Raw genomic sequence first — 27996 nt, forward strand, 5'->3', positions numbered from 1 at the left:
AATTAAAACATCATATTAATTAAAAACATCATAAATGTTGAATGGGAACAGCTGATTTGACTTTTTTCTTTGGTAATCCCCTTAAAAACCTTCCTGGCATTTCCTCACCGTTGCCTGCAAGCAGTCTCTTCAGCTCTGTTGTCAGAGGGTAAGGGCCTTCATTGCAGAAGGTGCCTCTGAAGTCATCCAGGTCAATGGCCCATATTGAGGCCCCACCAAGCTTATTCTGTTTCACAAACCGAGCCTGTAGGTGAAAGCAACCAAGGCAGAGTGAATTCTGTGTTTTTGCTTTTAAAAAGAAGCTGGCAAGTCAGAGAGCCACAGACTGAGAAGCCAGAGGAAGGCCAGAATAGGTGCTAGGGAGTGCAGATTTATTGCTCTTTGCCTCCTCTCAATGGGTTGGATTCAGCACAAAGCCCATGTAAGTCTGCAGAAGGGTCCCCAGTCTTTTAAGCTCTCCTCCTAGCAGCCATGTTCAGTGCCAGGAAAGTCACAGGGTTACGGTACCTACATGGAATGATAACGACCCAGTTTGGAAGGCTGAAGTGGAGAGGGAAGGGAACAAAATAATTTCTTTCTGCCTATTCAATCAATGGAGTACCACTTACAGAAGAGGCAGGAGGGAGTCATTTTACCCCTTTCCCCCTCCCCTCTGCAATCTCCCAACCCACATGAGTGTTACTGTACGTGGGTCCCTACCCTGGGAATAAAATTTCCCTGGAGTTGGGAGTAGCTATTAGGTGGAGAGGAAAGCCAGGAAGACAGGTGCCTGTCAGCACCATCCACGAACATATTGCCAGAACCAACCCAAGGTCCGGTAATTATCTCAGGCCCCTTCTGCACAGCACACTTTAAGTCAGCACCTCTGCATGTTCATGCCACTCAGCGCTGAATCAGCTTGAGCTTCTGGCATTCTGTACTGCATAGCCTTGAGGCAATTTGGGGTCTGCTAACAAGCTGAAATGTATCTATTTGAAGCTGCCTTTTGTGGGGGCTGATGTCACTTTTTAAAAAAACTTTTGTGCATGCGTCATAACATTGCATTGTTGGAGCCCATTCCCCCACCCACCCCCCTGTCCCTGTATTTGCTGACTGGGCTGTCTCATGCTGACCATTTTTTTTGGTATTCTGGAGATGCAATTGGTGGTGGAGTTATGGGGGGAAACTAGGGTTGCCAGCCTCCAGGTGGTGGCTGGAAATCTCCTGAAATTACAGCTGATATCCAGGCCACAGTTCTCCTGGAGAAAATGGCTTCTTTGGAGGATGAATTATATGGCAATATACCCTACTGAGCTCTGTTCTCTCCCCAAATCCCGTCCTCTGTGGGCTCCACCCACCCACCCCCAATCACCAGGAATTTGCCAACCTGAAGCTAGCAACCCTAGGGAAAACATATACCCTAGGGAAAACATATGACAGAATGTATTGCACATACATTCTGTCATATGAATGTATGGGTAATGAAATGTCAGTATACTAATTCTCTTCCCTCCTCTCACAAAAAAACTTGTCTAAATAATACATTGCTGAATATGATTGAGCTGCAAATAATCTAGAATTGGTAGAAAGGACAGTCAGCAATGTGGTAGGAGCTCCTTGGTGTGAAAATTAAGTGTTACAAACTCACAAGAGAGTCAGTGTTCCATTTGTATATGCTGATCACTTTGAGAAGCAAGATGCTGAAGCAAGGGAAAGGTCATTATGAGAAAACAAGGCCTTACTTTATAGCCAAAGCTCTTTTTGTTGTCATATCCAACCCAGACAAAACCTTTGTAGGCATATGGAACTTTCTGGTCATCAGTCCATTGAACAGTAGAACCATTGTTTATAAAGTCACAGATCTGCAAACATATGGTGTTAGAAAGAAAGAAAAACATCTGTGTTTGTTCTTATCAGGGTATCGTAATACTTGATTACTATGCTATCAGAGATAACACTATTTACGTTGGGTCCTCTGGAACAGTTCAAAGAACTGGCAGAGTAGATTTTTCACTATCTTACCTTTCCTTAAGTAGCCTGTCATTTGTTCTGAAACTCATCTCTGAGGATTGGGAGACCCTCAGTAGCAAAATACACCACATGACACAGAGGTGTTGGGGATTCAAGTAAAATCACCTCTCTTCCCCTCGTCTAATGACAAACTATGAGCTTTTTTCGTACATTTTTAAAAATTTATTTCTTTAAATAAATAGCAAGCAATATTGCTGTTTAGACTGTGATGGCTAAAAGCACCCCACCCTACAGCCTATCCATTTCTTGAACAATTTCAATAGGTGTTATATGCACAAATTGGATAGGTCCAGTCAAATGTCAAGCTACTGTATTTTACATCAATTGTAGTTTCCAGATTGTCCTTTAGGGGCATCCCCACACAGAACTCATGTAGTAGTAATCAAGTCTTGAAGTTACAATAACATGGGTCTGCATAGCTAAGTCCAGAAGGATAGTTTCCATGCCACAAGTAACTGGAAAAAATCACTGCTGGGACTATACTAATCTTTTTTTCCAGCAACAGTGCTGGTTTAAGAAATTACTTTTAGTTATTTATTTGATACCCACTTTTCTTCCCAATGGGGTCCTGAAGTGACTTGTAACATTCTCCCTTTCTCTATTTTATCCTCACAGCAACCCTGTGAGGTAGGTTAGACTGAGAGTAGGATTGGCCCAAGGCCACCCAGCAAGCTTCTATGGCAGAGTGGAGATTCAAACCTAGTCTGACACTAACCACTATGTGCAATACTGACTTGAAATATGGCTGCTGAGCATTGGGTACAATTCTTTATTATTAAGAGAAACAGCAATGTATCAAAAGATAGGTTATAAACAATGCCAAAATATTGTTTTGAGCTGCCATATGTTGAGCAGAACACTTGACTTGGGGATAATAATGTTGTAATGATTTGAGGTTTGCTTTACATCTTCTGAAACTTTTGCCTTTGGACCTTTTATCCAGCTCCTTCTTACTTTACCATAAACTTTACCATATACCTCAGGAGGCCTCTGGTCACAAACAACACTCTGTTATTTCCATTCACACAGAGGTTCAGGTTTTCTCTACTTTACCTGGGCTTTTACCTCAAGAAGACCTTTTGTTTTGTGTTTCTGTAACCTTTATATTGCTGCCTCCCTGACTCCCTCAAAAGGTTTTCACTGCCACCAAAGCCCTTTGCCTTAGACCTCCTCAATTTAACTGGTAATATAGGAAGGCTTGTTATAGATGGTAGTTCAACAGAACGGTCAGTACATGAAGTTAGTTGTGAAGAAAACAAAAGTAGAAACGGGGCAAAGCACCCCGTAAAAAGTCTGCTAAGAAAACGTTGTGATGTCCCCCATGGGTCGGTGGTTGCACAGGGGACCTTTACCTTTTAAAGATATATTCACAGACTGGCACAGAGTAATTTTCCACACAGGTCTTCACTAACAGAATAAACACTCTTCTCATCCACAGATACAGATTCACTCAGGCCTTTTCACACAGCTTGCCTGACCTAGATAGATAAATCTCAGATATACACAAATTGACCCATGTGCACACACAGGCCGTTTCCACACATCCTAAACATAGTGCCCTACTCACTGAACGTTGACGGCTTTTCCAAAATGGATGCAGGCAGTCTTAATTCCATTTTCATGGCACCACAAAAATGGAATCAAAACTGCCTGCATCCGTTTTGGAAACGGTGACATCAGAAATCGCACGGAAAAGCCGCCAGCGTTCAGTGAATGGGGTGCTATTTTTAAGACATGTGGAAATGGCCCATATTTGCCTGATTTAGCCAGAATCTTGTTTCTGAGACACCCAAAGACTGACAACCAGAATTTCCTGTCTGGTTAACTTTCTTCAAAAAAACACAGAACCAGACTCTCTCTCAGGCTTCATGCAGTTTGCCTGACTTAACAACAACAACAACAACAACAACAACAACAACAACAACAACAACAACAACAACAACAACATTTGATTTATATACCACACTTCAGGACAACTTAATGCCCACTGAGAGCAGTTTACAAAGTGTGTCATTATTCTCATGACAATCACCCTGTGAACTCCATTCACTCATCCAAACCACAAATGTTTAAAAAAAACCATATTAACAAACAGAAATAAAATCCAAACTGTGTAGATGCATGACATTCGAAATGTGTAAGGTAAGCCATAGAAAAACTAAAAAGCACAGAACTTCTTATTTCTTCCATTTCTTTACCTCATAGTATGACAAGAATCCAGCCTCATGCGTATAAGGTCCTGGAAGAGCAGGTCCTGAGGCAGGGGCACCCACTGATGTATCCCTGGTACTAAGCTTGAAGGTACGTCCATAGTTAGCAAACCCCATAAGAAGTTTGTATGCAGGAGCACCTTTTTTGACCCAGTACAGCAAGGCAGACTCCTGCAAGAAAGATAGCAAGAAAACAAATCTCTGTTGACCATCTTCAAACACTTGTCAGGTGATTATGAAAACAATGTTTCATGTTCTTACACAGCTGGAATACAAGTTTTCTTCAGGATGATTACCAGCATACAAGGGGCTGTTGTGCCCTGTTACGCTGTCAGAAAAGCCATTATGGAAATTGTAGGCCATCACACTAATGTAATCAAGATGTCTGTAATAAAAACATTAAAATTAGATCAGCACTAGCAACAATTCTAGAAAAATTTTGTCATTGTTATATTAGAATTTATTTCCCGAAAACCAGTTCTAAGGAAAGTCAAGTACAGTTTTCATTCAACTTACTTTGATAGTTTGTCAACTTCATATGCAGCATCAATTGTTTCTTTCTGAGCAGCCACTGATGCAGTAAGCAACAGCTTCTTATTTCCAGTCTCTCTGGCCTCTTTTTCAAAAGCTGCTATCATTTCCTAGGAAAGCAAAGGTCCTTTCAAATTTCTTCCCTACTTGCTCAGTGAAACCAAATAATTGGCTAAACTTGTTGATTTCATACCTCTATCAGCAAAGCAAAGCGATGCTTGTCCTTGGGGGGACTTCCCCTACACCCAGGATGTTCAAAGTGGAGATCAATCCCATCAAAGTCATATCTCCGCAATAAGGGTATAGCTGAGTCAATGAAGCTCTTGCGGTTGGCTGCTGTAGAAAGCATGGGGCTGAAACTGGGGGGGGGGGAGGGAGAGAGACTGCTTCATTAAACAACAGTTCTATATAGAGTTCAGAAAGAGTTGATGAAGGAATTGTCAGGATCTGAATCATACAGCTAGAAAGAACCTCAAGGATCATCTAGTCCAATCACTTGCACAATGCAGGAAATTCACAGCCACTCCCCCAGTGGTTCCTGCTCAATGCCCAGAGGAAGGCAAAAAAATCTCTAGGATCCCTAGTTAATTCATCTTGGAAGAAAATTCCTGACTGACCCTAAAGTGTTTCATCAGCACTACATAAATCTCTCTCTCTGACTTATAGGCATTTCAGGCCTATTTAAGTTCTATAGGCACTTCGGGCCTGTTAGGCTCTGTTAAATACAGACCCAATTAAATTCTCTAGAGACTGGTACAGATGACAATTTCAACACAACTGGCATGCAAAAATACATCCCAAACTTGTGTGGCAATGACTGGTAAACAGGAGGGCAATTAAAATCTTAAACTAGCAAGAGCGGCTGCAAGCGCTCCCACTCGCACCACCATCTTAAAAACTCTTAAATGTTCTGATACTTCCCCAAGTGCAGAGGAGGGCAGGGTCGAGGAGGAGGGTGGGGACTCGATGGCTGAAGCAGAGTTGGTTGAAATTAAATCCTACAAAGACGGAGGTCCTGCATGTGGGTCTGGGGGCCATGGGCACGGGACTCGGGCTCTCCACTCCTGATGGAGCACTACTTGTGCCGGTTTCAAGAGTTGGGAGCCTGGGGGTGATCCTGGATGCCTCCGTGACTATGGAGGCACAGGTCGCAGCGGTTACCTGGTCTTCATTTTTCTATCTAAGACAGGCCCAGCAGCTTGTCCCCTACCTATCAACCCATGACTTAACTGCAGTGATCCAAGCAACGGTCACGTCTAGATTAGATTACTGCAACTCGCTCTATGCAGGGCTTCCCCTGGGCCTGATCCGGAGGCTACAGCTGGTCCAAAATGCAGCTGCGCGAGTAATTGCAAGGGCCCCAATTAGGGAACATATAACACCTATACTACACCAGCTGCACTGGTTACCAGTTGAGTTCCGGGTCCGGTTCAAGGTTTTGGTGTTGACCTATAAAGCCCTATGCGGACTGGGCCCAGCATATCTGCAGGACCGCCCCTCCCCATATGTACCCCAGAGGATGCTTCGTTCAACAAATAAACAACTGTTGGTGGTCCCTGGCCCAAGGGAGGCCCACCTGGCCTCAACCAGAGCTAGGGCCTTTTCGGTCCTGGCACTGACCTGGTGGAACTCTCTGTCTGAGGAAACCAGGGCCCGGCGGGATTTATTATCTTTCCGCCAGGCCTGTAAAACAGAAATGTTCCGCCAGGCATATGGTGGAGGCTAGGTTGGGCCCCCACTGGCCACACTAAAGATCTGCCCACCATGCTACATATGATCCAGGGCTTGAAAAGCAGTATTTTATCATCGCCACCTGAAGAGAAGCTGTATTATATAAAGTTGTTTTAATGTTATTTGTATACTGTTTTATCTGTTTTTAACTGTATTTATGTAATTTGATATGTTGTACTCCATCCTGAGCCCACCTGGCGGGGAGGGCGGACTAAAAATCTAATATAACAAACAAACAAACAAACAAACCAAAGGACTATAGATTCAGTACCAAGCAGGGCTTTTTTTCTGGGAAAAGAGGTGGTGGAACTCAGTGGGTTGCCAGCACAGGATCACACAATGATGTCACTTTGGGTCATCTGGAACAAGGGCAATTTAATCTAAACTCCCCTCTGTCTGGAGATCGGAGGCGGGGCCACCAGCCATGTGACCATTTTCAAGAGGTGCCGGAACTCCGTTACACCGCGTTCCAACTGAAAAAAAGCCCTGGTACCAAGGATATTTCCTGTCTTGCTAATAACAAAAACAAAAGCTCCTTCCAGATTGATATAATAGCTTGTCATAGTCTGTAAGCTCATGCCTTTATTCTTGAAGCTGCTATTAAAGACAGCATAGATTCATTAAACAGAAGTAAAGAACAGGGCTTTTTTTCAGGGGGAATGTGAGAACGGAGTTCCAGAACCTCTTGAAAATGGTCACATGGCTGGTGGCCCCGCCCCCTGATCTCCAGACAAAGGGGAGTTTAGATTGCCCTCCGTGCTGCTGAGCGGCACAGAGGGCAATCTAAACTCCCCTCTGTCTAGAGATCAGGGGGCGGGGCCACCAGCCATGTGACCATTTTCTCTGAGGGCAACCCACTGAGTTCCGCCATCTCTTTTCCCAGAAAAAAAGCCCTGGTAAAGAATAAAGTATGTTTGCTGTTTGGACAGGTAGAGAATTCAGGGTTCAGATTTTAGGGAGACAGAGATGAACTCAGAGGCAGAGCAGGCACAGTAAAGTGTATAGGGAAATTAATGTGTGTTTCTACTTTTCCTGGGATCCTGATACTGGGAGTCGGGTGTTTGTTCTAAAATGAAAATTGAAAGCATGTGTGAGGTGATCTAAACCCTGCCCTAATTGTTCTCAATTAATGTCAGTATTTTTCTTCTAAAATTCTGGGATCTGAGGTAGGCAGGGAGAAAATCAGTTGGCTGAGTCCAGCATGGCAAGACAAAGGAGGGCACAAGATTTAAATCACCTTATCTGTGTGCATTATAATTGTTTAACCATAGACCATACCACCCCTGCTTGCTTTAAACATGAACAGGCAGACTTACCCCATTTGGGCCGGAACTTTTTTTAAAAAATGGTTGTCTGTCTTCCCCCTCCTGCCAGGTGCCACAACACTGATCCAACTCCCCTCCCCAAATGCTTTTAAATAAAATTAAAACATTGAGTGAGCATGAAATGATTACCCTAGTCTCTTAGGTAGAGACTTTTCAGATCCTTCCTCATCACTGATCTTTCATTTCTCATTAGCTTTGGCTATCAGTCTTACCATGCAGGTGAGGGAGAATGTAACCTGGGCCTCTTTGATTCCTCCCCCCACTCCGCCACCAATCTCTGCGGCCTGTGGGCCAAGCTACAAGTGATGGATGACACTTGAATGGCAAGTGATCAGACTCACATGTATTTCTTGATCACATATGATCAAGTGGAGCACAAATGGAGCGCAAGTGAACAGGGAGGAACACATGTGAGTCTGTTCACTTGCCGTTCAGGTGTCATTCGTCACTTGTAGCGTGGCCCTATGTTCTACCAAGTACAGGAGGACATTTGCCTCTGCCCCATCTGTCATGAGGGAGGGGTTGTACCCTGTGCTTCTTCCCCACCCACTTCCACTAAATGCCTGCCTTCCAGCTGTCATGAGAATTCTGGAGTTTGGATCAAGGCTAGGCCCAAATGCTACACGGAACCAGTCTTGGCCTGAAAAGCACCTTCCTAAAGCTCCCAGCACATAAGTTTCGTTTCTTGAGAGCTGGCTGAAGGACTTCACCCAGATAGAGTCATAAAATAGATGCAGAGGAGTTAGCCGTGTTAGTCTGTGGTAGCAAAATCAAAAAGAGTCCAGTAGCACCTTTAAGACTAACCAATTTTATTGTAGCATAAGCTTTCGAGAATCAAGTTCTCTTCGTCAGATGCATGGTACAGAAACTGACCAGTTCCTGTACCATGCATCTGACGAAGAGAACTGTGATTCTTGAAAGCTTATGCTACAATAAAATTGGTTAGTCTTAAAGGTGCTACTGGACTCTTTTTGATAAAATAGATGTTAATTGGCAAGAAGCCTTTTGGCCTTTACATATAAATTACAACAGGACAGGAGATAGAGGCCGAAGGGGCATCTTATCTCCGGCAGGAACAGGCCGAGCTTGTCAAAGACTGGTGAAGTGTGAAAATGCCTTTGTTATTTACAGCTTTAGCTAGTATGCATATCAAGAAAACTGTCTATCTTAAAAGAAGAGAATGTCCTAATTTATACTTTTGTAACATTCTAACATCAGAAATACCTTTGAAGAACAAAGCCTACGTAATTGATGAAGTGCCAAACTATGCACGTTTTGGGGGAATTTTCCCTATAAAAGAAATGGGCACAGAGCACTCATCACTGCCTCTTGGTAGCACACAGAGACCTGCTAGGTCCTGTGGTTGTCAACGGTAGTCAGAAGAGCACTCTTGTTGGGGGGAGGGAAAGGACATTGTAGTTTAACACTGTATTACTGCATGCTTACTTGTGTGACTTTCTCTATCTTGCTAGCATTGTAATAGTCAAGGACAGACTGGCCTGATATCAGAGCCTTGTCCTGCTACTTTGTATCTCTTTTCTTGTTTCTAAAATAAACTTTCAGTCTTGGTTAAGATCTTCTCTGTACAAAGGTGCCTTTCTCTATCAGAGGCTCAGATTAGCGTTAGGGAGAGCAAGACTAGCTCACAATACAAGTCTTTGGTAAGGGGCTCCCCAAAGCAAAGAACCGAAGTGGCGAGGGGGATCCAAAGAGAGCGGGTCCCCTCAAAAATTCCCGCCACACCAGGGAATACAAGCAAATCATTTGCCTGTGCTTAGTATGGGCAACATCAAAGTAGAGAAGACCAACCAAACAGGATTGGCTGTTGCTTATGCAGAATCAGCGCCTACTGAGACAATGAATTGGTTCAATCACAAGAGATCATAGAAGGCATTAGCAGAATGGATCTTTCTTCCCCTTCCTCAAGAAAAGGTTCACAAGTGGAGATCAGATGACACTTCTAACTCAGTTCACATACCCCTCCCCAATATCCAGTTCCCTATCGTGTGTGCCATCACCATCCCTATCCTTTCGAAGGTGAACGAGAGAACTTACGCGGTGCCAAATCTCCTTCCTCCAACAGCTAGCAGAGTCAACAAGGCTGGATTTCTGTGAAAAAAGGAAATACATTTGACATGTTTAAGCAAGAACTAGGAACAGGTATTTTTGTAGGAAATCTGTGGCCATTGTTATTACATTCATATACACCCATGCACACAGAATGACTCCAACAAACCACTCAGATTCTGAATATTCATATTTTCGCTACTAGAGTTTTTGGCTGCTACGGGATGATTGATTACCTAAACAACCAACATGCCTTGTTTGGCTGTTTGCTAGGAAAACCAACTACCGCCCCAAAAGTCAGTGAAGAGAATTTAGTGCTGTTGCTAGAGGATACACGGAGGTGGCAACAACACTTGGCAGTGGATAGTAGTAGCTGTCATGTATGCAGTTGATGACATCATTTGACAACATAGGAGTTTGCTGTTCATTCAGTAGCTTTGTGCCTGTAGGTTGTAGCATCAGCAGCCCTAATATCTCTGCCACTACCTCCTGACTCCTCCAGGTACATGCAATCCCCTCCCCCCACTTCAGCAATATTTAGTGGTGGAAACTAGAATTTTTCCAGTGAACGTTGTACAAGCTATGTTTGCTAAATCATAGCACACAAGGTTAAAACAATATTTCCATTCTTACAACATTCTAAAACCAGTCCTAAATTATTACCGGGCAAGTTCTTCTTCAGATATGTTAGGACTGCTTGGATCCTCTCAGTGTCTAGATCAATTTATTCTGGAATAGAATCTGATTGTCCAGGTTTCCCATAGAATGCTTAGGCATCATAAAAATGTAATCAGCTTTCGCTCTCAACTCACACTTGTATCTCAATGTTGTATCTAAGTATCATTTAAAAAACTGACCTCTTCTTTAGTGCTTGGATCTGGGGGAAGGGGACCCTTTCATCATTCCATTCATTAAAGTAGAGTTTATTGTTCCTTATAATCGCAAAAGCAAATGAGATGTGAGTGCACAAATTTGGGTTTATATTTTCTGGGTAAAACTTTGCAGGATGGGGCCGGTACTGAGCCCATTGAGTGACGTAACATACAATTTTGCAAGGAGACCCTGGTAAGAAAAAGAAGATCATGCAGTTGTTTTAACAAAGTTATAGTTTAGTTTCGTCCTTATTGTATAAAGCTAATCAGTCAGGCAACTCAGTGAATTTGACACCTATCTTGCAAGACCCATGGGAACTGTGCAGAACAACTACTGATTGTGGCCAATCCAAAGGGCAGCTGAAGTGCAACATTTCCACATTAGTCAGTATCACAATGCTACTGTGCTATCTACCTACCTACCTATCACAATACTAAATTGGTAGCATGTGTATGTTGGAGCATGTAAGCCTGGGGGGGGTGCGGGTGGAGAGAGATAGGTTTCTAACATTCTGTTCAGCAGAAAATGTACAAATGACAATATGTGGTCCTAATTTTAATACGCAACTTGATTCTTCTCACCAGCAAACTTACCGTCCTCAGAAATGTCTGGCTGAAGAGATGCATGTCTTTTTAACATAACTCTGTATTCTTTCAGAACGTAGACACATTCCATGGGTTCATTGTGATTGGGCATAACTATAAAAGTCCCTGCAGATAAGCCATCTAAAATAATCCAGATACAAAGGTTAGCATAGTAGCAGTCTTGTGATATGATAGTATATATTCTATATTATCTATATACTTTGAACAATGCCAATAAATTTTCTTGGGGTCATAAAGGACTTCAGGGGGAAGGGGAATGTTTAAAAAGATTCATGACCATCAGCACCTTCCCCTGACAGATTGTAGGATCCATCTTAACGTGCTAGAGCATTGACAGAAAAAGGTCAAGCCCTATCATGCATTATGCATCTTTCTAGTATAATATGTAAAGGAAGAACTTGTGCATCTCCCCTTTGAAGAGGTACTTAGATGATGTAAGTCATATATTTAACTTCCTGACTCAAATTTCACCAAAAGCCCTGAAGAAGGAAAATCTAAGTCACTTCTGCTTCCTCTGTTAGCATATATGATTTATTCACAATATTGTTGTCTGTGTGTTTTCTGAGTATTTTGAATGGGTGTCATGATTTTGCCTCAAGTGATACTGACAGGAGTTGGGGAATTTGGAAAAGAACTTTAATGTTTCTTAATGGCTGTGGACGTTTCTCCAATGGGAAAGATTTCTTAGGAGACGGTCTCCTGGTAAAGCTTGTTCTTGAATCAGACGAAGTACAGAGAAGATGTCATTCCTTCTTTTGAGGAGAGGGGGCAGCTCTGTGTGTTTGTATGAAAAATAGTTTAATTTTTTTTAGGTAAACAACATTTGCAAAGGAAAAAACAAGAAACTAAAGAGAATTATATAAGAAACATAATTAACTTCACCAACTACTGTGCAGGAATATTTGTGATACATATGTACATGATAACAAGAATAACAAACCGTTTTATAATGCCAGGGAATCGTTATTGAATCAGAAGGCCAATAAGTAAATACGGAAATTAATGCAGGACGTGACAATATTTGTTTAAACTTGGGCTTCTTTATCAAGTATATAAAAAAAGGAACACCATTTTCCAAAAAGGATTTTATATGGTTTCTCTTAGTATTTCTGTATGTGCATTTATCTTGCCAATGATTAACACTGGCAACATTGGCATTAAGTCTATTGACTAATGGATCTAGAAGGGTATTAATTCAGTTTAGAATTACATTGTAAGTAATTCCATATTATCATGATATATTTTTATTATTTTTCCCTGTGTTGTCATTTTGTACCCTAGCAACCATTTGTAAGGTGGACAACAGATCAGCTTTGATAGAAGGAATCAGGGATTACAACTCTGGGGTCAAACAATATTTTGTAGCCTGAGATTTCTTCAGTGTAACAGAGAACTCTATTCCAAAATCTTTAATCTTAAGAAATGGCCACTAAATAAGTGCCTTCTTGTACATGGCCTCTACAACAGAGCCCAGCTTTATTTACAGAGCACCATTTTAGGATGTCTGATAGAAGGTGCCATGTACCTAATAGTTTGCATGCAGTTTGCCTATTATTGAGGCAACTGAATTTTAATAGCTTTGTTCTCTAAAAATCCATTTCCTGTAATACTTTTGGAGTGGTTTCCCAAGACAGCAACCCTAACTGTTGATAGATACGTGAGATGGTAATAATAATAACACTTGATTTATATACTGCCCTTCAGAACAACTTACCCACTCAGAGCGGTTTACAAAGTAGGTTACTATTACCCCCACAACAATCACCTGGTGAGGTGGGTGGGGCTGAGAGAGCTCTGGAAGAGCTGTGACTGACCCGAGGTCATCCAGCTGGCTTCAAGTGGAGGAGTGGGGAATCAAACCTGGTCTCTGGATTAGAGTTCCACTGTTCTTAACCACTACACCAAACTAGCACTAGCCCCCTGAGCTCATTTCTCTTTTATCCTAGGATCAATAAAGCTTCCTTGATTTAAAAGATTAATCCTGTTAGCCAGCAGGGATGTGAATATCTTGCTATTCTGGTTCAGGAGGAAACAGGACACAGTGAAATGCAGTTCATGGGATACATACTTGCTTTAGTATGTATCCCATGAACTGATTTGTGCCTCTCAGTGGTGGTGGAGAGTGCCCTCAAGTCATAGCTGATTTATGGCACCCCCTGGCAGGATTTTCATGGCAAGAGACTAACAGAAGTGGTTTGCCATTGCCTGCCTCTGCAACCTGGTCTTCGTTGGAGATCTCCCTTCCAATTACTAACAATGATCAACCCTGCTTAGCTGCTGAGATCTGGCAAGATCAGGCTCATCTGGCTATCCAGGTCAGGGCATGCCTCTCACACCATTAAATAGACCAATTAGGGTAGTTAGTATTTTGTTGCTGATTTGCTTATAGAATTCTGCTGGGACATCATCCTTTTCTGGAGTTATACATTTTTAATGTTTTGATTACTCTGGTATTTCTTTCTTGAAAATCTACCAAGCCTGTGCTCCTTTGATATTAGTACTTTAAAATGACTTTGCATATTTCTGTTTTATTTAGAGTAGACAAGAAGGCTCCTCTGAGTCAGAAACAACCAATATCAAAGAAGAAACCTCGAAGGTCAAAAGGAATAAATTGATATTAAGAATTTTTAAATTTTAAAATGTATTTTTGAATTTCAAAGTGCAAATTGCTAAAGTGTCAACATGCAATTTCTAATAATTAATACACATAAATATCCATAGATCATCCCATAAATATCCAATAAATATCCAAATATACAATTATATACAAATGCAATCAGGAGTCCAACCGGTAAAGTTCCATCCTATAACAATAATGCAAGTCTTCCAGAGATGTACTGTGATGTAATTCTTTACCAAAGGCTCTTAATTATACATATTGCTGATGGCAATGGTCCATCAAATTCTTTCCTAGAGATGAAAATCTTGGTGTTGGAGTGATTTATGCATAATTAAGAGCCTTTGATAAAGAATTTGATGAAATGGAACAACAAACAGATTTCAAATCGTGACCAACTAACTAGAGCAATTTAAGGATACAGTATATTTCCTTTAAGGGCTACCTGGAACACATTGTCAGGAACTGCAGGAACCGGGCTTTACAACATAATAGACAGGAGTTATTAAAAAAAACAACATAAGAGGACAGAGGAGAGGCTTACTTTTGCATTAGATTATACTCCTCTGGCGAAATGTATTTGACAGGAGGTATTAAAGTATTGGCTGTTAGTACAAGATCTCCCCAGTTGCAATCATATGCCAAGGGTACCATTTCATAGAACCAGAAGCTTTAAGGACCATCTAATATGTACAGACTTGACGATCAGCAGACCGATTAGGGAGTTACCGAGGGGTCACTTTAAGTGTGGGCGATGTTCCACTTGCGATGTAGTGATGTCTCCACAACAAGTTAAAGATCTGGGATTGCATTGTGAGGCTTTTTCAAATTGCAATACTTCGAATGTGGTGTATGTTATTGCTTGCCCATGTAAGGAATTATATGTGGGAAACACCAGCAGAGTAATCAAGGTTCGGATACAGGAACACTGTTCCAGACTATGCCAGAAAGTGGAGGAAGCCCCTCTGGTGTCTCTTTCTTGGAGAGAAGACACAGAGACGATGGCTTTCTATACTCAGTTCTACATGTGAGCAAATATAAGGATGATTCGTTTGCACGGAGAGATTTGTTGAGAAGAGAGGCATGGTGGAGCCACAATTTGCATTCAGTGGAACCGAATGGACTTAATATTAACTGTGATCTAACGGCGTATTTATGAGGACTTTTTCTAGGTGCTCTGGCCCTACAAAAAGCCTCTGAGTGTGTATAGAGTACATGATCTGGCAGCGGGCACCTGGGTGAGAACTGACACAACTTTATCTTAACCAAGGGAGGTCTTTATTAAACTATTAAAGACTACAGAATATAAAGAATGCACAAGTTAGGGAAAATAAATCTTGCACAAGGTTTGTACCTACAAAGGAAAATAATAAACAGTTGCTACTGTCTAATTGTCACTTCAAGGATTATCTCAGAGTACCTTATTGATCTCCTGCTGGAGATGGGCATTCAGTGTCTAGAAGGGGGAAAGCAAGCCTGGCATCCATAATACTAAGGAACTTTAGATAAAATAGGGAAGTTGTTAGTGTATCACCCACTTTGTAGCCCAATGGTTACCTGCCAACTGACAGAGGCAGTTTCAAATTTTGTGTGAGAAGAACCCTCTAGTTCATTGTCCTTGAGGACGTCAATGTTCATTAGAAGGCTGTCCCAACAGGAGCGTTCTGGTCCCTTGATTTACAGTGCAGTCCTAAGAATACTTTCCAGAGAACAAGCTCCATTGAATAGACTTGAGTAGAGTTTTGAGTAGACCAGATAAGGGTCTCTTAGCCTTCTCTGGCAAAAAAGAAAAAGAACATGGCTTACTACTGAGAATTTTGTTGATTCAATTAAATCTCAGGATGTTATTGGGAACAGTCTGGTCCTAAGTTGATGAATCAACCAACAAAAGGGAATGACTTCCCAATAATCTTCAACCACAGCAAAAGAGCACGCAGGCTCAAGGAAGTCACAGCAATATACACTTTATGCAATTCAATTAAGCTAAATCATACAGTCCCAAATTAGCAGAACCGTAGTGCCCAACCAATGGAATAGTATGCTATAATTTCATACAATAATGTAAGTTCTGCTATTGTAGCTATGTACAAGGTATAATGTCCTCGTTTTACTATTCCGGCAGCCAATAAAACTGTCCACGGCAAAAATATATTCACAGCGGCGATGAGCTGCACCGGTCTTTTTCTCTTTTTTCGCTCATTTCAAGCACCTTTCTTCTTCAGGCCGTTAATTATCACCATCCACCAGCCACAAATTTAAACTCCGAACAGACAGCAGACGTTTAAACCCACCCCTTATTCTTTGTGGCTTTGTGGTTTGGCTGGTTGACAGGATTCAATGAGGTAATAAATAGCTTTCTGACTCCTCCTGAAAAAGTCATCCCTGGCAGGGGCATATAAGCCATCAAGTCCACCAGAAAAAGTCCCTGTGGGTCAATAGTATGTGATGCCATCCCTCTGCTGGGGCCACCCACCCACCCACCCACTGGAACCACTGCAGCCAAAGGAGAGGGGCAAACGTGTGCTGGAGCTACAGGGAAGGAAGGCTCGCCACAGTGAGGGATGCGTCTGCCTGCCCAGTCCCAGGTTCCTGCTCAAGGCTGGCCAGGAAGCTCCTTCTCTCCTTTGGAGTGTGGTGAAAGAGCTGGAAGTGGGGCCAAGGTAGGCTGGCTAGGGCCCTTTCCTCCCAGTCTTCCCCTGCTCCCTGGATCTGATCAGTCTAAATAACTAGCCCAGTGGCCAACATTTCATTCTTGGGAAAATTGCCTTACTTGGTAGCAGCTATGCAGATTCAAGTGCTCTTAGAGGACAAGGATTACCTAGACCCATTCCAGTCCAGGTTCCAGTCTGGGTTTGGTCACCCTGCCTGATAATCTTTACTGAGGGAGTGACAAGGGGTGTGCATCCTCTTGAATCTCCTGGACCTTTGGGTGGCTTTCAGGACCATTGACCATATGGAGAGGCTTATGGAGAGGCTGCACTGGCAGTAGGGAGCACCACGTTTTGTGAATTCCACTCTAATTTAGCTTGCCAACTCCAGAAGGTAGCATTTGGGGACTCTTGCTTGATTCCATTACATTTAATATTATAAGGTCCCACAGGGATCCCTGTTGTCCCCCATACTGTTTAATATTGTCATGAAACTGCTGGGAGAGATTGAGGGTTTGGAGTAATGTGCCACCAATATAGAGATAACACCCAACTCTGTTTCTTCCTAACACCTAGGATGAGTGGGTCTGTGGAAGTCAGAGAAGGTGATGTGATGGATAAGGGCCAGTAAGCAGAAGCTCAGTCCAGACAAGACTGAGGTGCTATTGCTTCCTTACAGCTGAACAATGGTTCACGAGTCAGCCTGTGCTGGAAGGCATTGTTCCCTCTGAAGGAACATGCTCATAGCGGCTGGATTGTGGCCTATGGCTGGAGGCTCAGGTTCCTTCTCTGGCATATAGTGCTTTGTCTGACATGCCAATTACAGCCATTCCTCAAAAAGCACACTGTGAGCACTTATCTATTCTCTAATCACATCCCAGTTGTATCACAGTTACTGAACATGCTTTTGTGGAGATGGCTTTGAAAACTGTTCAAAAACTACAGCTGGTCTAAAATGCAGTAGCTGAATTATTGTTTTAGGCAAGATGTAGGGATTACAGCACCTCTGTCCTAAAAGATGTGCAGTCGCTATCTGACAGTCCCATACTGTCCAACCTGCCAATTAAGAGAACTTTTGAAAAGGCTATACCTTGTCTTTGGAATATCCTTCCTCATCAAGCTTTTCTAGCATCTACTTCACAGTCCCTTAGGCACCAGGCCATAACATTTCTCTTTACCCAAGCTTTTAACTGAAATGGTCCACCTTTTGTAGCAGTTCTAATGGTCTAGCCTAGGGATTGTTTATTGAATAATATTTTAGATTGATTAATATTTTGTGCTGTTTTTATGCCCCTGGCTTCTTTTATTCATATGTTTTATGTTTTAATGGTTTTATTATCTATTATTTTATGGAATAAGCTGCCTTGAACAGGCCTCAGAGAGGTAGCATGTAAGTTTTCTAAGTAAATAAGAAAATATATATGTGTTTAACCTCTTCTAGATGATAGCCAGCTTGGGAGCAAAGAAAATTGATCCTCCACAACATCTAATTGTTTTGATGCATAATCTGTATTCTGGACAAGAGGCTACTATTAGGACAGAATATGGGGAAACAGAATTGTTTCCAGTTGGCAAAGGTGTCAAACAAGGATGCATATTAGCTCCCTACCTGTTCAACCTCTAAGCAGAGCATATTACAAGGAAAGCTAGATTAAATCTAGAAGAAGCTCGAGTAAAAATTGGTGGAAGAAAAGTTAACAATTTGAGATATACAGATGGCACCACATTACCGGCAGAAAATAGTGAAGACTTGAAATGACTATTGATGAAGGTTAAAAGCAAAAGCGCCAAAGCAGGATTACAGCTGAACATCAAGAAGACAAAAGTAATGACTACTGAGGAATTACACAATTTTAAAGTTGGCAATAAAGAAACTGAAATTTTTAAAGATTTTCTATTCCTTGGCTCAATCACCAACCAAAAGGGAGATGGCAACCAAGAAATCAGAAGAAGATGGAGACCCAAGTCTCAAGAACAGCTGCGAAGGAGTTAGAGAAGATCCTTAAAGGTAAAGATGTCTCTCTGGGAACCAAGATCAAGATAATTCAAACAATGGTATTCCCCATTATGATGTATGGATGTGAAAGTTGGACCGTGAAGAAAGCTGACAGGAAGAAAATGGATTCATTTGAAATGTGGTGCTGGAGGAGAGTTTTGCAGACACCATGGAAGGCTAAAAAGACAAATAAGGGGGTTCTAGATCAAATCAAGCCAGAATTCTCCCTAGAAGTTAAAATGACAAAACTGAGGCTATCGTACTTTGGTCACATTATGAGAAGACAAGATTCTCTGGAAAAGTCAATAATGCTAGGAAAAGTTGAAGGCAGTAGGAAAAGAGGAAGACCAAAATGAGATGGCTTGACTCAATAAAAGAAGCCACGTCCTCCAGTTTTCAAGATCTTAGTAAGTCTGTTAATGAAGGGCGTTTTGGAGGTCTTTCATTCATAGGGTCACCATAGGTTGGAGGCGACTTGACAACACATAACACACATACAGCCAATATTAAACTCACAAAGGCTGTCTATAAACGCTATGCAGATAAGATGTTAAAAGGTACCTGCAATTCCCATATATTACATACCCGGTCTCACAAGTTTTAAGAAAGATTCATCTTCAAAATACAGATATCTGTGTGTTCTTCCCCTCTATAATCTTCTTGCTTTTAAGTAACTATATCAATTATACTAAATAGGGGTACCTGGAGTTACAGCATGATCACTTTCAATTTCCCAGGCTCCAAGCTCTTCTGCTAGACTTGAGATAAGTTCAGGTTTTCCTTGTACTAGCAGCGTTTCATTGACACACCTTGCAGTTTAGAAGAATATCAGTTTTATTCGTGCATTTGAAGTTGTTTTTCATTTAATCTATTGTGACATCTGTTAATTTATGTTTAATTATGATACTCATTTGGGTATCACACACTAAGCTCCAAAGTTTTGACCCATATTTATCAACCACAAAAATTCAAAAAACAAAGGACAAATTTCAAATCATGAGTTTCTTGCTAGGGATTAATAGCATCCTATGATTTTATTTGGGTAGTATAAGTGGAGCCTGGAATACTTCTGTCCCATTCTGCAATCCATTCTGAGTGTGCACAGAGAAGCCTAGAACTTTTCTGTATATGTTCTCTTCCAATGACTAGAGATTGGCGCTGTTACAGCCTTTTTTGCCACACATGCACACAAAAAGACAAAAAGAATTTTACACCCTACAAGCTGAGACCAGGCACAACCTCTGTAGCGAGTACATATGAAGCTGGTTTATACTGAGTGAGACCATTGGTCAATCTATATCGTCTATTCTGACTGACAGTAACTCTCCAAGGTCTCAAATACAGATCTTTCACATCGCCTGATCATTTTAATTGGAGATTGAACCTGGGAACTTCTGCATGCAAAGCAGTACGCTACCACTTAGCCATAGCCCCAAATAGTGATATTACATGCTATTTCTAGCACACGCCCAGGACCCATTGCATCGCAACAGTTTTCCAGACTTGCTACACTTCTGCCCTACCTAAAGTCCACAGTTTGGGCCTAGATTTTGGTTGGGTAGAATTCTCCTCTATCCTCTCTTATTTGTCCTTTGGTGGAATGTCTAATGTCTAATTTATGTTCTTAACAAAGTACTTCAACATTACTTTACTCTCATGAGGACTAGGAGATTCTCCTTATTTTATCATTAGAAGAGCAAAACTCATATGACCCATAGTTATAACATGAGAGTTGGCAACCCAAGAAGCTGCCTTACCGTAAGAGAGTAAGACTCCATCAAGCAGGGGAAAGCCATTTTTTTTTAAAAGTCTTTTTGCTTTTTATGGCTTCCTTGACTTGGGTCATTAACCATGCAGGTATCCTTTTAGACTTGGCAATACTTTTCCTAACTTGGGGAAGGCATTCTATCTGGGCTTCAATTAGTGTGGGTTTAAATAGTTTCCAGGTATCCTCTAAGGACCTGACTCTCTTGAGTCATCTTTTCAGTTTCATTCTAACTATTACCATCATTTTTGTAAACTTCCCTCTTTTGAAAGAAAATGTTACTGTTTTGGATTTTAGGACTAACTTTGTATTGTGGTCACTGTTTCCAGTTGGTGCAACAAAATGTACGTCTTGCCCCAGGTTTCAAGCCCAACTCAGAACCAAGTCCAGGATCACTTAACCTCTGGTGGGCTCTGTGGCCAACTGTTCAAGTCATTTATGAAGTCTAGGAACCTAATTTCTACAGCATGATTCAAGTACATGTTTACTCAGTGTAAGGGTAGTTGAAGTCACCCAGTATCATAATATTATCTGCTTTAGTTACCTTCCTTATTTCCTTCTCTATCTCAAGATCAGCATCAAGGGTTTGATGAGGTGGGCAATAGTACAGCCCCAATTTTGAGTAATGCTTAGGGCCTACGATCTCCACCCATAATGATTCTGTCAAGGACTTCATTCCCCTAATGTTTTAATGTGAAGGGAAGGGCTTCTCTCTCCCCCTTCTCACTCTCCCAGTATGAAGAACATTAGCTTGAGCAGCTGAGTGAGATTGTCAAGGCTCTCAGAATCGAAAAGAGTCCAGTAGCACCTTTAAGACTAACCAACTTTACTGTAGTATAAGCTTTTGAGAATCACAGTTCTCTTCATCAGATGCATGACGCATCTGATGGAGAGAACTGTGATTCTTGAAAGCTTATGCTACAGTAAAGTTGGTTAGTCTTAAAGGTGCTACTGGACTCTTTTCGATTTTGCTACTACAAACTAACACAGCTAACTCCCCAAGGCTCTCAGAGGAGACAAAACTGCCTGGGCACTGGGATAAGAGTCCAGAGACTATGGAAAAGGATGTCAAGAGGATGGGCCCTTTACTTCCATCCCTAGCATGAGGCCTACAGTTCAATGCAGTTTCCCATTCCTCTAGTCCTTATACTGGCAGCTGTTTCAAGGTGGTAACTAGCTGCCAACCACAAGCCCTACAGGGCAGTGGTCTTGCTCACTTTTGTGGAACATGGGGTGGGTACCACATTGAGGAACAGTGCCCAGAAGAGCCACAGGTGGCTTGTCTATGGACAGGCAGCATAGGATATGATCACAGCCACTGTATTTTAAACAGCAATTAAATGGTTCCTGCTTTACATTATTTCTCTCAAGCCCTTCTTCACTGACCTCCATTATCTTAATCCAGTGGTCTCATTTTCTCGTGCAGTTCTTGGACACCTACTATTTACTGGACCCCATCTAAACCCTCACACAGGTTTCCCAACAAGAGTTTCATGTGGGATTACACTGTGGCTCCTACTGTTTTATGGATCTCAAAATCCTACTGAGCTGGTGCTTTTTAGACAACTCAAACAAGCGTAAAGATTGAATGTAATTGTTTTCCTCTTCAGACCTTTTTTCTTACCCTCAGTCAAAATAAAAATTAAAAAAATGAAATGTTATCATTTTTATAGCTCTATAGAAAGACCTACATTAAAGCAAGAGAAGATATTGCTCTGCACTTGCCTATAAAAATGCCGATCAGGATGTTGATTGTAGCCCTTAACAACTACATTTCCTAGAGCTTTATATCCATTGGAACACACCATTTCTAATATCTTAACTTCATTCTTTGCTCCATAGTTTCTCTTTTTCCAGATTTCCCTAAAAATCCAAAACATTGAAATACATTATTGGAAATAGTGGTGAACAACTTGCATATCCAAAGACTTTTTCCATAGTTTAGGGGAATTATATATCTGCAGGTAAAACGCAGGATAGAATAGATGTTCTGACATTGCAGAGTTTAGGACTGGGCTGTCCCAGACCTAACAGACAGATTTACACTGACTATTACTAAAGAAAAGGAAACATGAGAGAAAAAATGGCATTTAAAGACAATTCTCTTTTAATCCATCTCAGATTTCTCCCTCTCCTTCTGTTACACATTCCTCTCTTGTCACTGTAACCTAGACTGCCAGGTACGAGAGGAACAAAACAAATGGCATTTGTTCATTTATTTTCATTACAATTTAGCCAGACAAGCTCATAATTGAAAGGAGCCGGTTCATTTGCTCGCCCCCTCCTTCATTTTATAAGAACTTATTATCCCTGTTTTTAAGCAGCTTTTCTCAGTTAAATAGCAAAGAAGAGAAAACAACAGCTTGAGGTCTGCACTACTCATCTCATTCAGAAAGCAGAAGTGAAGATTGAGAGGTTTTTTAGGAATATGGGACAGGAATATGAAGGACAGTGACGTGCACCCAGCTGCCTGAGAACTTTGCAGAGAAGTGGGAGGGGGGAAGCTAGAAGTTGCCACCTCCTCTTCTGGAAAGAGAAGCGCTGTTCCACTAGTGGAACACATGCCAGTGTTTTGGACCTTGGTACAGAATTTCAATGTGAAATTCTTAGAATTCTGGAGTTTTTGCCACACTATGGATTTTCTCTATACTCATTTGCTCCAAATGTTCACTTGTAGTTCACAGAATTTGTTAGGCATTTTGTAGTTTTCTGCCAGTTTCAGTTTTCAGCCTGAAAGATTGATTCCAAATCATTTATATTAAGTTCAAGAAATAAAACATTTCTATACAATTATCTCTTCTATAAAGTACCTGAATCCTTGTGGAGGTTTCAGAAGACCATTATCCTCTTCCATTACCATCAAAGCCCAAGTCTCAGGTTGGCCAGAACCTCTTTTGGCCACATCTCCAAGAGAATAATAGCCTGGAAGGAGAAAATATGGTGGTTTTAGCTACTCCATGTTTGTTAAACTTGAACTCCTTGGAGAAAGTGAGGGTCCCTGATAACTTGTGGGGGGCATCTCATTTTCTACTCCCCAGTATCTCCCCATTCTCTTTCCTGAAAGTCCCCATAGCCTCTCCCTTTTCCTGCTTCCTTCTCTCCTTTCCATCTTCCAGCCAACTCATCTTTATCGGCCCCTTGCCTTCAGCTTTCCCTCCTTCCTTCTCCCTGGCAGCCTGTCCCTGAGAAAACTGTCTGGTGCTGACCAGTTGCATAGTGCTAGTGACCACCAGGCCAGGCTGAGTTGCACAGTGGGGAACCCACAATGACTTGCAATTCTTTCCCCCCTGTATCCCTCCTCCTGGCAACTCCATAATACCTTTCTCTGCTTCCTTCTCTCCTTCCTACCCACCAACCAACCTACCTTTTTTCCACCTCAATTTTTCAGCTATATTAATTATGTATTCCCTTGATTTATATCTCACCTTTCTCCACAATGGGGATCCAAAGTGGCTTACATCATTCTCCTCTCCTTCATTTTATCTTCCCAACATCCCTGTGAGGTTAGGCTAAGAATGGATAACCGGCCCAAGGGCACCCAGCAAGCTTCCATAGCAGATTGGTGATTCAAATCTGGCTCTCCCAGATCCTAGTCTGAAACTCTAATCATTGGATCACAGTGGCTACAGTACCTACCCACAGTGGGTAGGTACTGTAGCTAGCAGCTAGGCCTGGGTGAGTTATGCAAGTTAGGTGATAGCAAGGCACCTGGTGGTCACTGACAAGCCGGCTCTGATGAGTCCTCCCTCAAAAGCCAAAATAACCCTGGAAATATCTCTGCCCTTTATTGACAGAAACCAAGGCTTGAGGGCTGGCAATACTGTTATGATTTAAAAGCGTTGCCAACTTCCAGGTGGGCCTAGAGATCTCCCAGAATTACAGCTGATCTCTAGATTTTAAAGCTCTGTTATCCTGGAGAAAACAGCTGCTTTGGAAGGTAGACTCTACGGCATTATACCCCACAGAGGTCTCTCTCCTCCCCAAATCCTGTGGTCCCCAGGAGGACCCACCCCCCAAATCTCCAGGAATTTCCTAACCTGTAGTTGGCAACCCATATTGCCTAGCTACACTCACAACAGTGACTATTATCTCTGTTTCTATCATTGTGGTTTTTTTAACCACCCCTCCAATAACTTTTTTTTAGTATTTCAGTTTTTTTCTGTAAACCTGGCCCTTTTCTCAGGTTTGTAGAGAGACCTGTCTTGTCTGTTTGTGGCCTCAATCTGTGGATTTAAGAATCCACAGATGGGACCATTTTGAGAGTGAGATATATTGATTATTGATATATAGGAAGGAGATAGGCCTGAAGACATGGTACATTTGCCCATAGCATCATCACCACCATTTGAAAATATCATCACCATAAAGAGGGGAACTGGTATAGATACAAAAATGCGCCTGAACTCGGTCATTCACAGCCTATGCAAAAAGAGGGGCACTCAAATACATGCAGCTTAAGATATCAATGACAGTAGCTGTTGTGCATAACCCACTCACATGACTTCCAGTGTGATTGCGCTATTGGAGGTTTTATATATCATAAAATCAGTGAATATAAATGTTTATTGTTGTTAGCGCCGTAAAGGTGCTAGTCCTGTTTCAACTGCATATTATCTGCTCCCTGTTGTTACCTGAATTGGTCTCCTTGTGAGTAAGTGAGTGAGGGGGAATTAGCAGCAAGGAAGATGGCTATATGAGAGGGGTAAATGCAGGATAAACTCTGCCAATGTTTACGGGGTCCTTTCCCCAAGGTAGCAGATGAGACTGGTGCTTTTAGATTCAAAGAGTAATGTTTTATTAAAAGAGGAAAATACACACACACAGAAGCAATAATAAAACAGTTACACACACACAGAGTCCTAGGAAGCTAGGCAGAAGGTGGAATAGAGTGAGGGGAGGGGAAGTATATTTACTGATTGGAAGAGTAGCATGGTCCATGGAAGAAGAGAGTAGCTTCAAACGTCCCATGTTCTCAGCCAGGAGAGAGAGACTTAGGGAAGTGACCCCAAGGGTACAATGCTCAGATCTGAAGGCTCAGCATGCACAATTTGAATAGGGCACGAACACTTGTTCTTATAGGGCAAAATGTGTCCTGAGGCTGGGGAGCCCCCTTAGCCAGCAGAACAAAGACCGTAAAGGTCAGTCTCGGGGAATTACAAAGGTTTGATTACTTTGATTACTTGCTGCCAGGGTGTGTGAAAGGAAATGCAAAGTCTCTCCTGCTGCCTCACAAAAGGGGCAGTTTGCTAATGAAGGTCACCAGAGCTAAGTGGATGAATTTAGATATAAGAAATATAGGTTCCCAGAGAAAAATAAACTTATCAGTGCTGGTTGATTAATCCTCGATCTTAGGGTAGGGATTTCATCACAGAAGGAGGGTATTGGAATGTGCTAAGTGGGGTGACTCAATGAGACACTGTCTTATCACAGCTCACACCCATAGCTGGGAAGGCAGTAAATCAAATCACCCCAGTCCTCTGCATTCAGCATGAACATTCCTTTCATGCCTGATCTCCTGGATAGGTCTTAGCAACTCTCTTGCTGGAATTCCCCTGCTGCAGATCAAGCTGCATTTAATCCGGGGGTCCTATGATTTTATATCATCATCATAATAATAACATTTGATTTATATACCGCTCTTCAGGACAACTTTGAACTTAATGCCCACTCAGAGCCGTTTACAAAGTATGTCATTATTATCCCCACAACAAAACACCCTGTGAGGTGGGTGGGGCTGAGAGAGCTCCAGAGAACTGCGACTAGCCCAAGGTCACCCAGCTGGCTTCAAGTGGGGGAATGGGGAATCAAACCCGGCTCTCCAGATTAGAGTCCCACGCTCTTAACCACTACACCAAACTGGCTCATAGGCCTGTATATTAAATATGGCAGAGGCCAGAGCCAATTGCTTATACTGTGTGTTAATATGAAGTAGCTTTTATCACACTGGATATATTAAAAACAGTACTTTGTTCCTACTTAGGTGGAGAAAACAGGTGCACCAGCAAGAGAGGGAATGCCATGGTAGGAGCAGAAAAGGCATTGCACTACTAACTGTGCTATGTGCTGATCTCCAAGGGGAGCTCGCACGCTGTATTCAGCACTTAGAAGAGCCATAATAAGAACTGAGTTAGCTTGCTTATCTGTCACCAGCTGCCCTACTGTCTATCTCCCTCCCTCTCTCTAGCCTGTCTGTATCCATGGGATCCACACCCTTTCCTTGCCTTCGGGCACAGTACTTTTCTGTTGCTCCTGTTCCACAAAACATTGCATGATTATATATACCAGCACTTGTGCACACTGTAATACTGTTCCCCTCCTCAAAAGGGAGGCAGAACTGATAAGATTTTCTGTACCATATCAATTTTATCAAACTTTTGGGATGAGGGTCAGAGTGGCAGGCCAGATTCTATACTGTCATAAACCATATTAGAAGATTCCTCTAAACCCTCTCCACAAGCCTCAATCCCACTTACTGCTGTTTGCACAGCAGGGGATGGCTTTCTGCATCCCTTGTGAAAGCAGTGTGTGTGGGGGGAGATAACATGACTTTGTTCCCATGGGAAAGTTTTGTGCGGTAATTGTGCAGTAAAAGAGCAGGAGATTGGAGACTTCACTCACTTTCACCTTTCCAAGGGAACATGTGGGCAATGTAATGTTGAAGCCACTAATATTATTCTCCTTACCTTCAAATGAACAATTCAGCTGCCAGAATGACATGTGTTTTAAGCCTCCATTTCCAGAAACAGTGGCAATATGTTTATAGACATTGCAGAATTTAGATGTTATTTTTTCTTCAGTTGCATCCTCTGCAGAAAGATCACACACATTGAGCAAGACCAGTGATCTGTGTAGTCCTGTTCTGTTTACTCTGATTGGCAACAGTTTTCTAGGGTCTCAGGTAGAGGTGTGCATCCAGGTATCCCAAGCTGAAAATATACCCAACAATTGCTGTTTCGGGTCTGTTCAGGGATATCGGAAAATTTAGAAAGGGTGGAGAGTGAAGTAGGTGAATATAAATGTAGCAGCAACCAGGCTAAAACTTAGAATGCAGGAGCTGCACTAATTAAACCCAAGCATGAGTCTGTCTGGTTCCTGCTGATGAAGTTCACATTGACTGAATTTTTTTCCAAGATGGCTATGAAGACTAGAAACCTGTTTTCTAATTACTCATTATATGAAAAGCAACTCAGTCCTGGAATTCAAGCACATCCTCTGCTGTACAAATTTTTAGATCTTCAAGTTTCACTGCCCTGTATCAGTGTTACATGTCTTCTCTTTATTATTGTATCTCCCCCCTCTCATCTAGTACATGGGGGGGTGGTCAGCTGTGTGAATTGCACAGCTTGCACTGATCCCACAATACCCCCTATACACAGAATCCATGTATGTGGATTATGGAAGTCAAACGCTCATTGAATAACCTTCTGGCTCCTCCACACCTACTATGTGGATGACTCTCCAATATGTAAAAACTGGATTTGATTTCCCGCCCCCATGAAGCTGCTGGAAATCTTTGAAGAGATTAACTTACCATCTATGCATTCAACAGGTTCTGCAATCAGTAAGCACAACAGGACTAGGAGACATCCCAAGAAGCTCTCCATTATTGTTAACACCA

The 27996-nt window shown here is 42.0% G+C and overlaps 1 protein-coding gene across 1 annotated transcript; it reads right to left on the reverse strand.

Moving 5' to 3' along the window:
- Positions 1–28: 28 nt before the first annotated feature.
- LOC129330408 (acidic mammalian chitinase-like) lies at positions 29–27982 on the reverse strand. Its single transcript, XM_054980436.1, has 13 exons — positions 27910–27982; positions 27062–27184; positions 23189–23300; positions 19316–19422; positions 11341–11472; positions 10732–10936; positions 9863–9916; positions 4945–5110; positions 4737–4861; positions 4482–4605; positions 4209–4391; positions 1722–1841; positions 29–244 (listed from the first exon to the last, which is right to left on the reverse strand). Exons 1-13 carry the CDS (start codon positions 27980–27982, stop codon positions 29–31), a joined length of 1740 nt encoding a protein of 579 aa, XP_054836411.1.
- Positions 27983–27996: the final 14 nt, after the last annotated feature.

The sequence above is a fragment of the Eublepharis macularius genome, chromosome 5 (genome assembly GCF_028583425.1).
Source record: "Eublepharis macularius isolate TG4126 chromosome 5, MPM_Emac_v1.0, whole genome shotgun sequence".
Classification (NCBI taxonomy): Eukaryota; Metazoa; Chordata; class Lepidosauria; order Squamata; family Eublepharidae; genus Eublepharis; species Eublepharis macularius.

Coding starts and splice junctions, on each gene's coding strand:
- LOC129330408 (XM_054980436.1), bottom strand. CDS start 27,982: ATGGAGAGCTTCTTGGGATGTCTCCTAGTCCTGTTGTGCTTACTGATT. Junction 4,606..4,736: donor GAAGTTGACAAACTATCAAA/GTAAGTTGAATG, acceptor TTTTTATTACAG/ACATCTTGATTACATTAGTG. Junction 4,392..4,481: donor AAAACTTGTATTCCAGCTGT/GTAAGAACATGA, acceptor TCTTTCTTGCAG/GAGTCTGCCTTGCTGTACTG.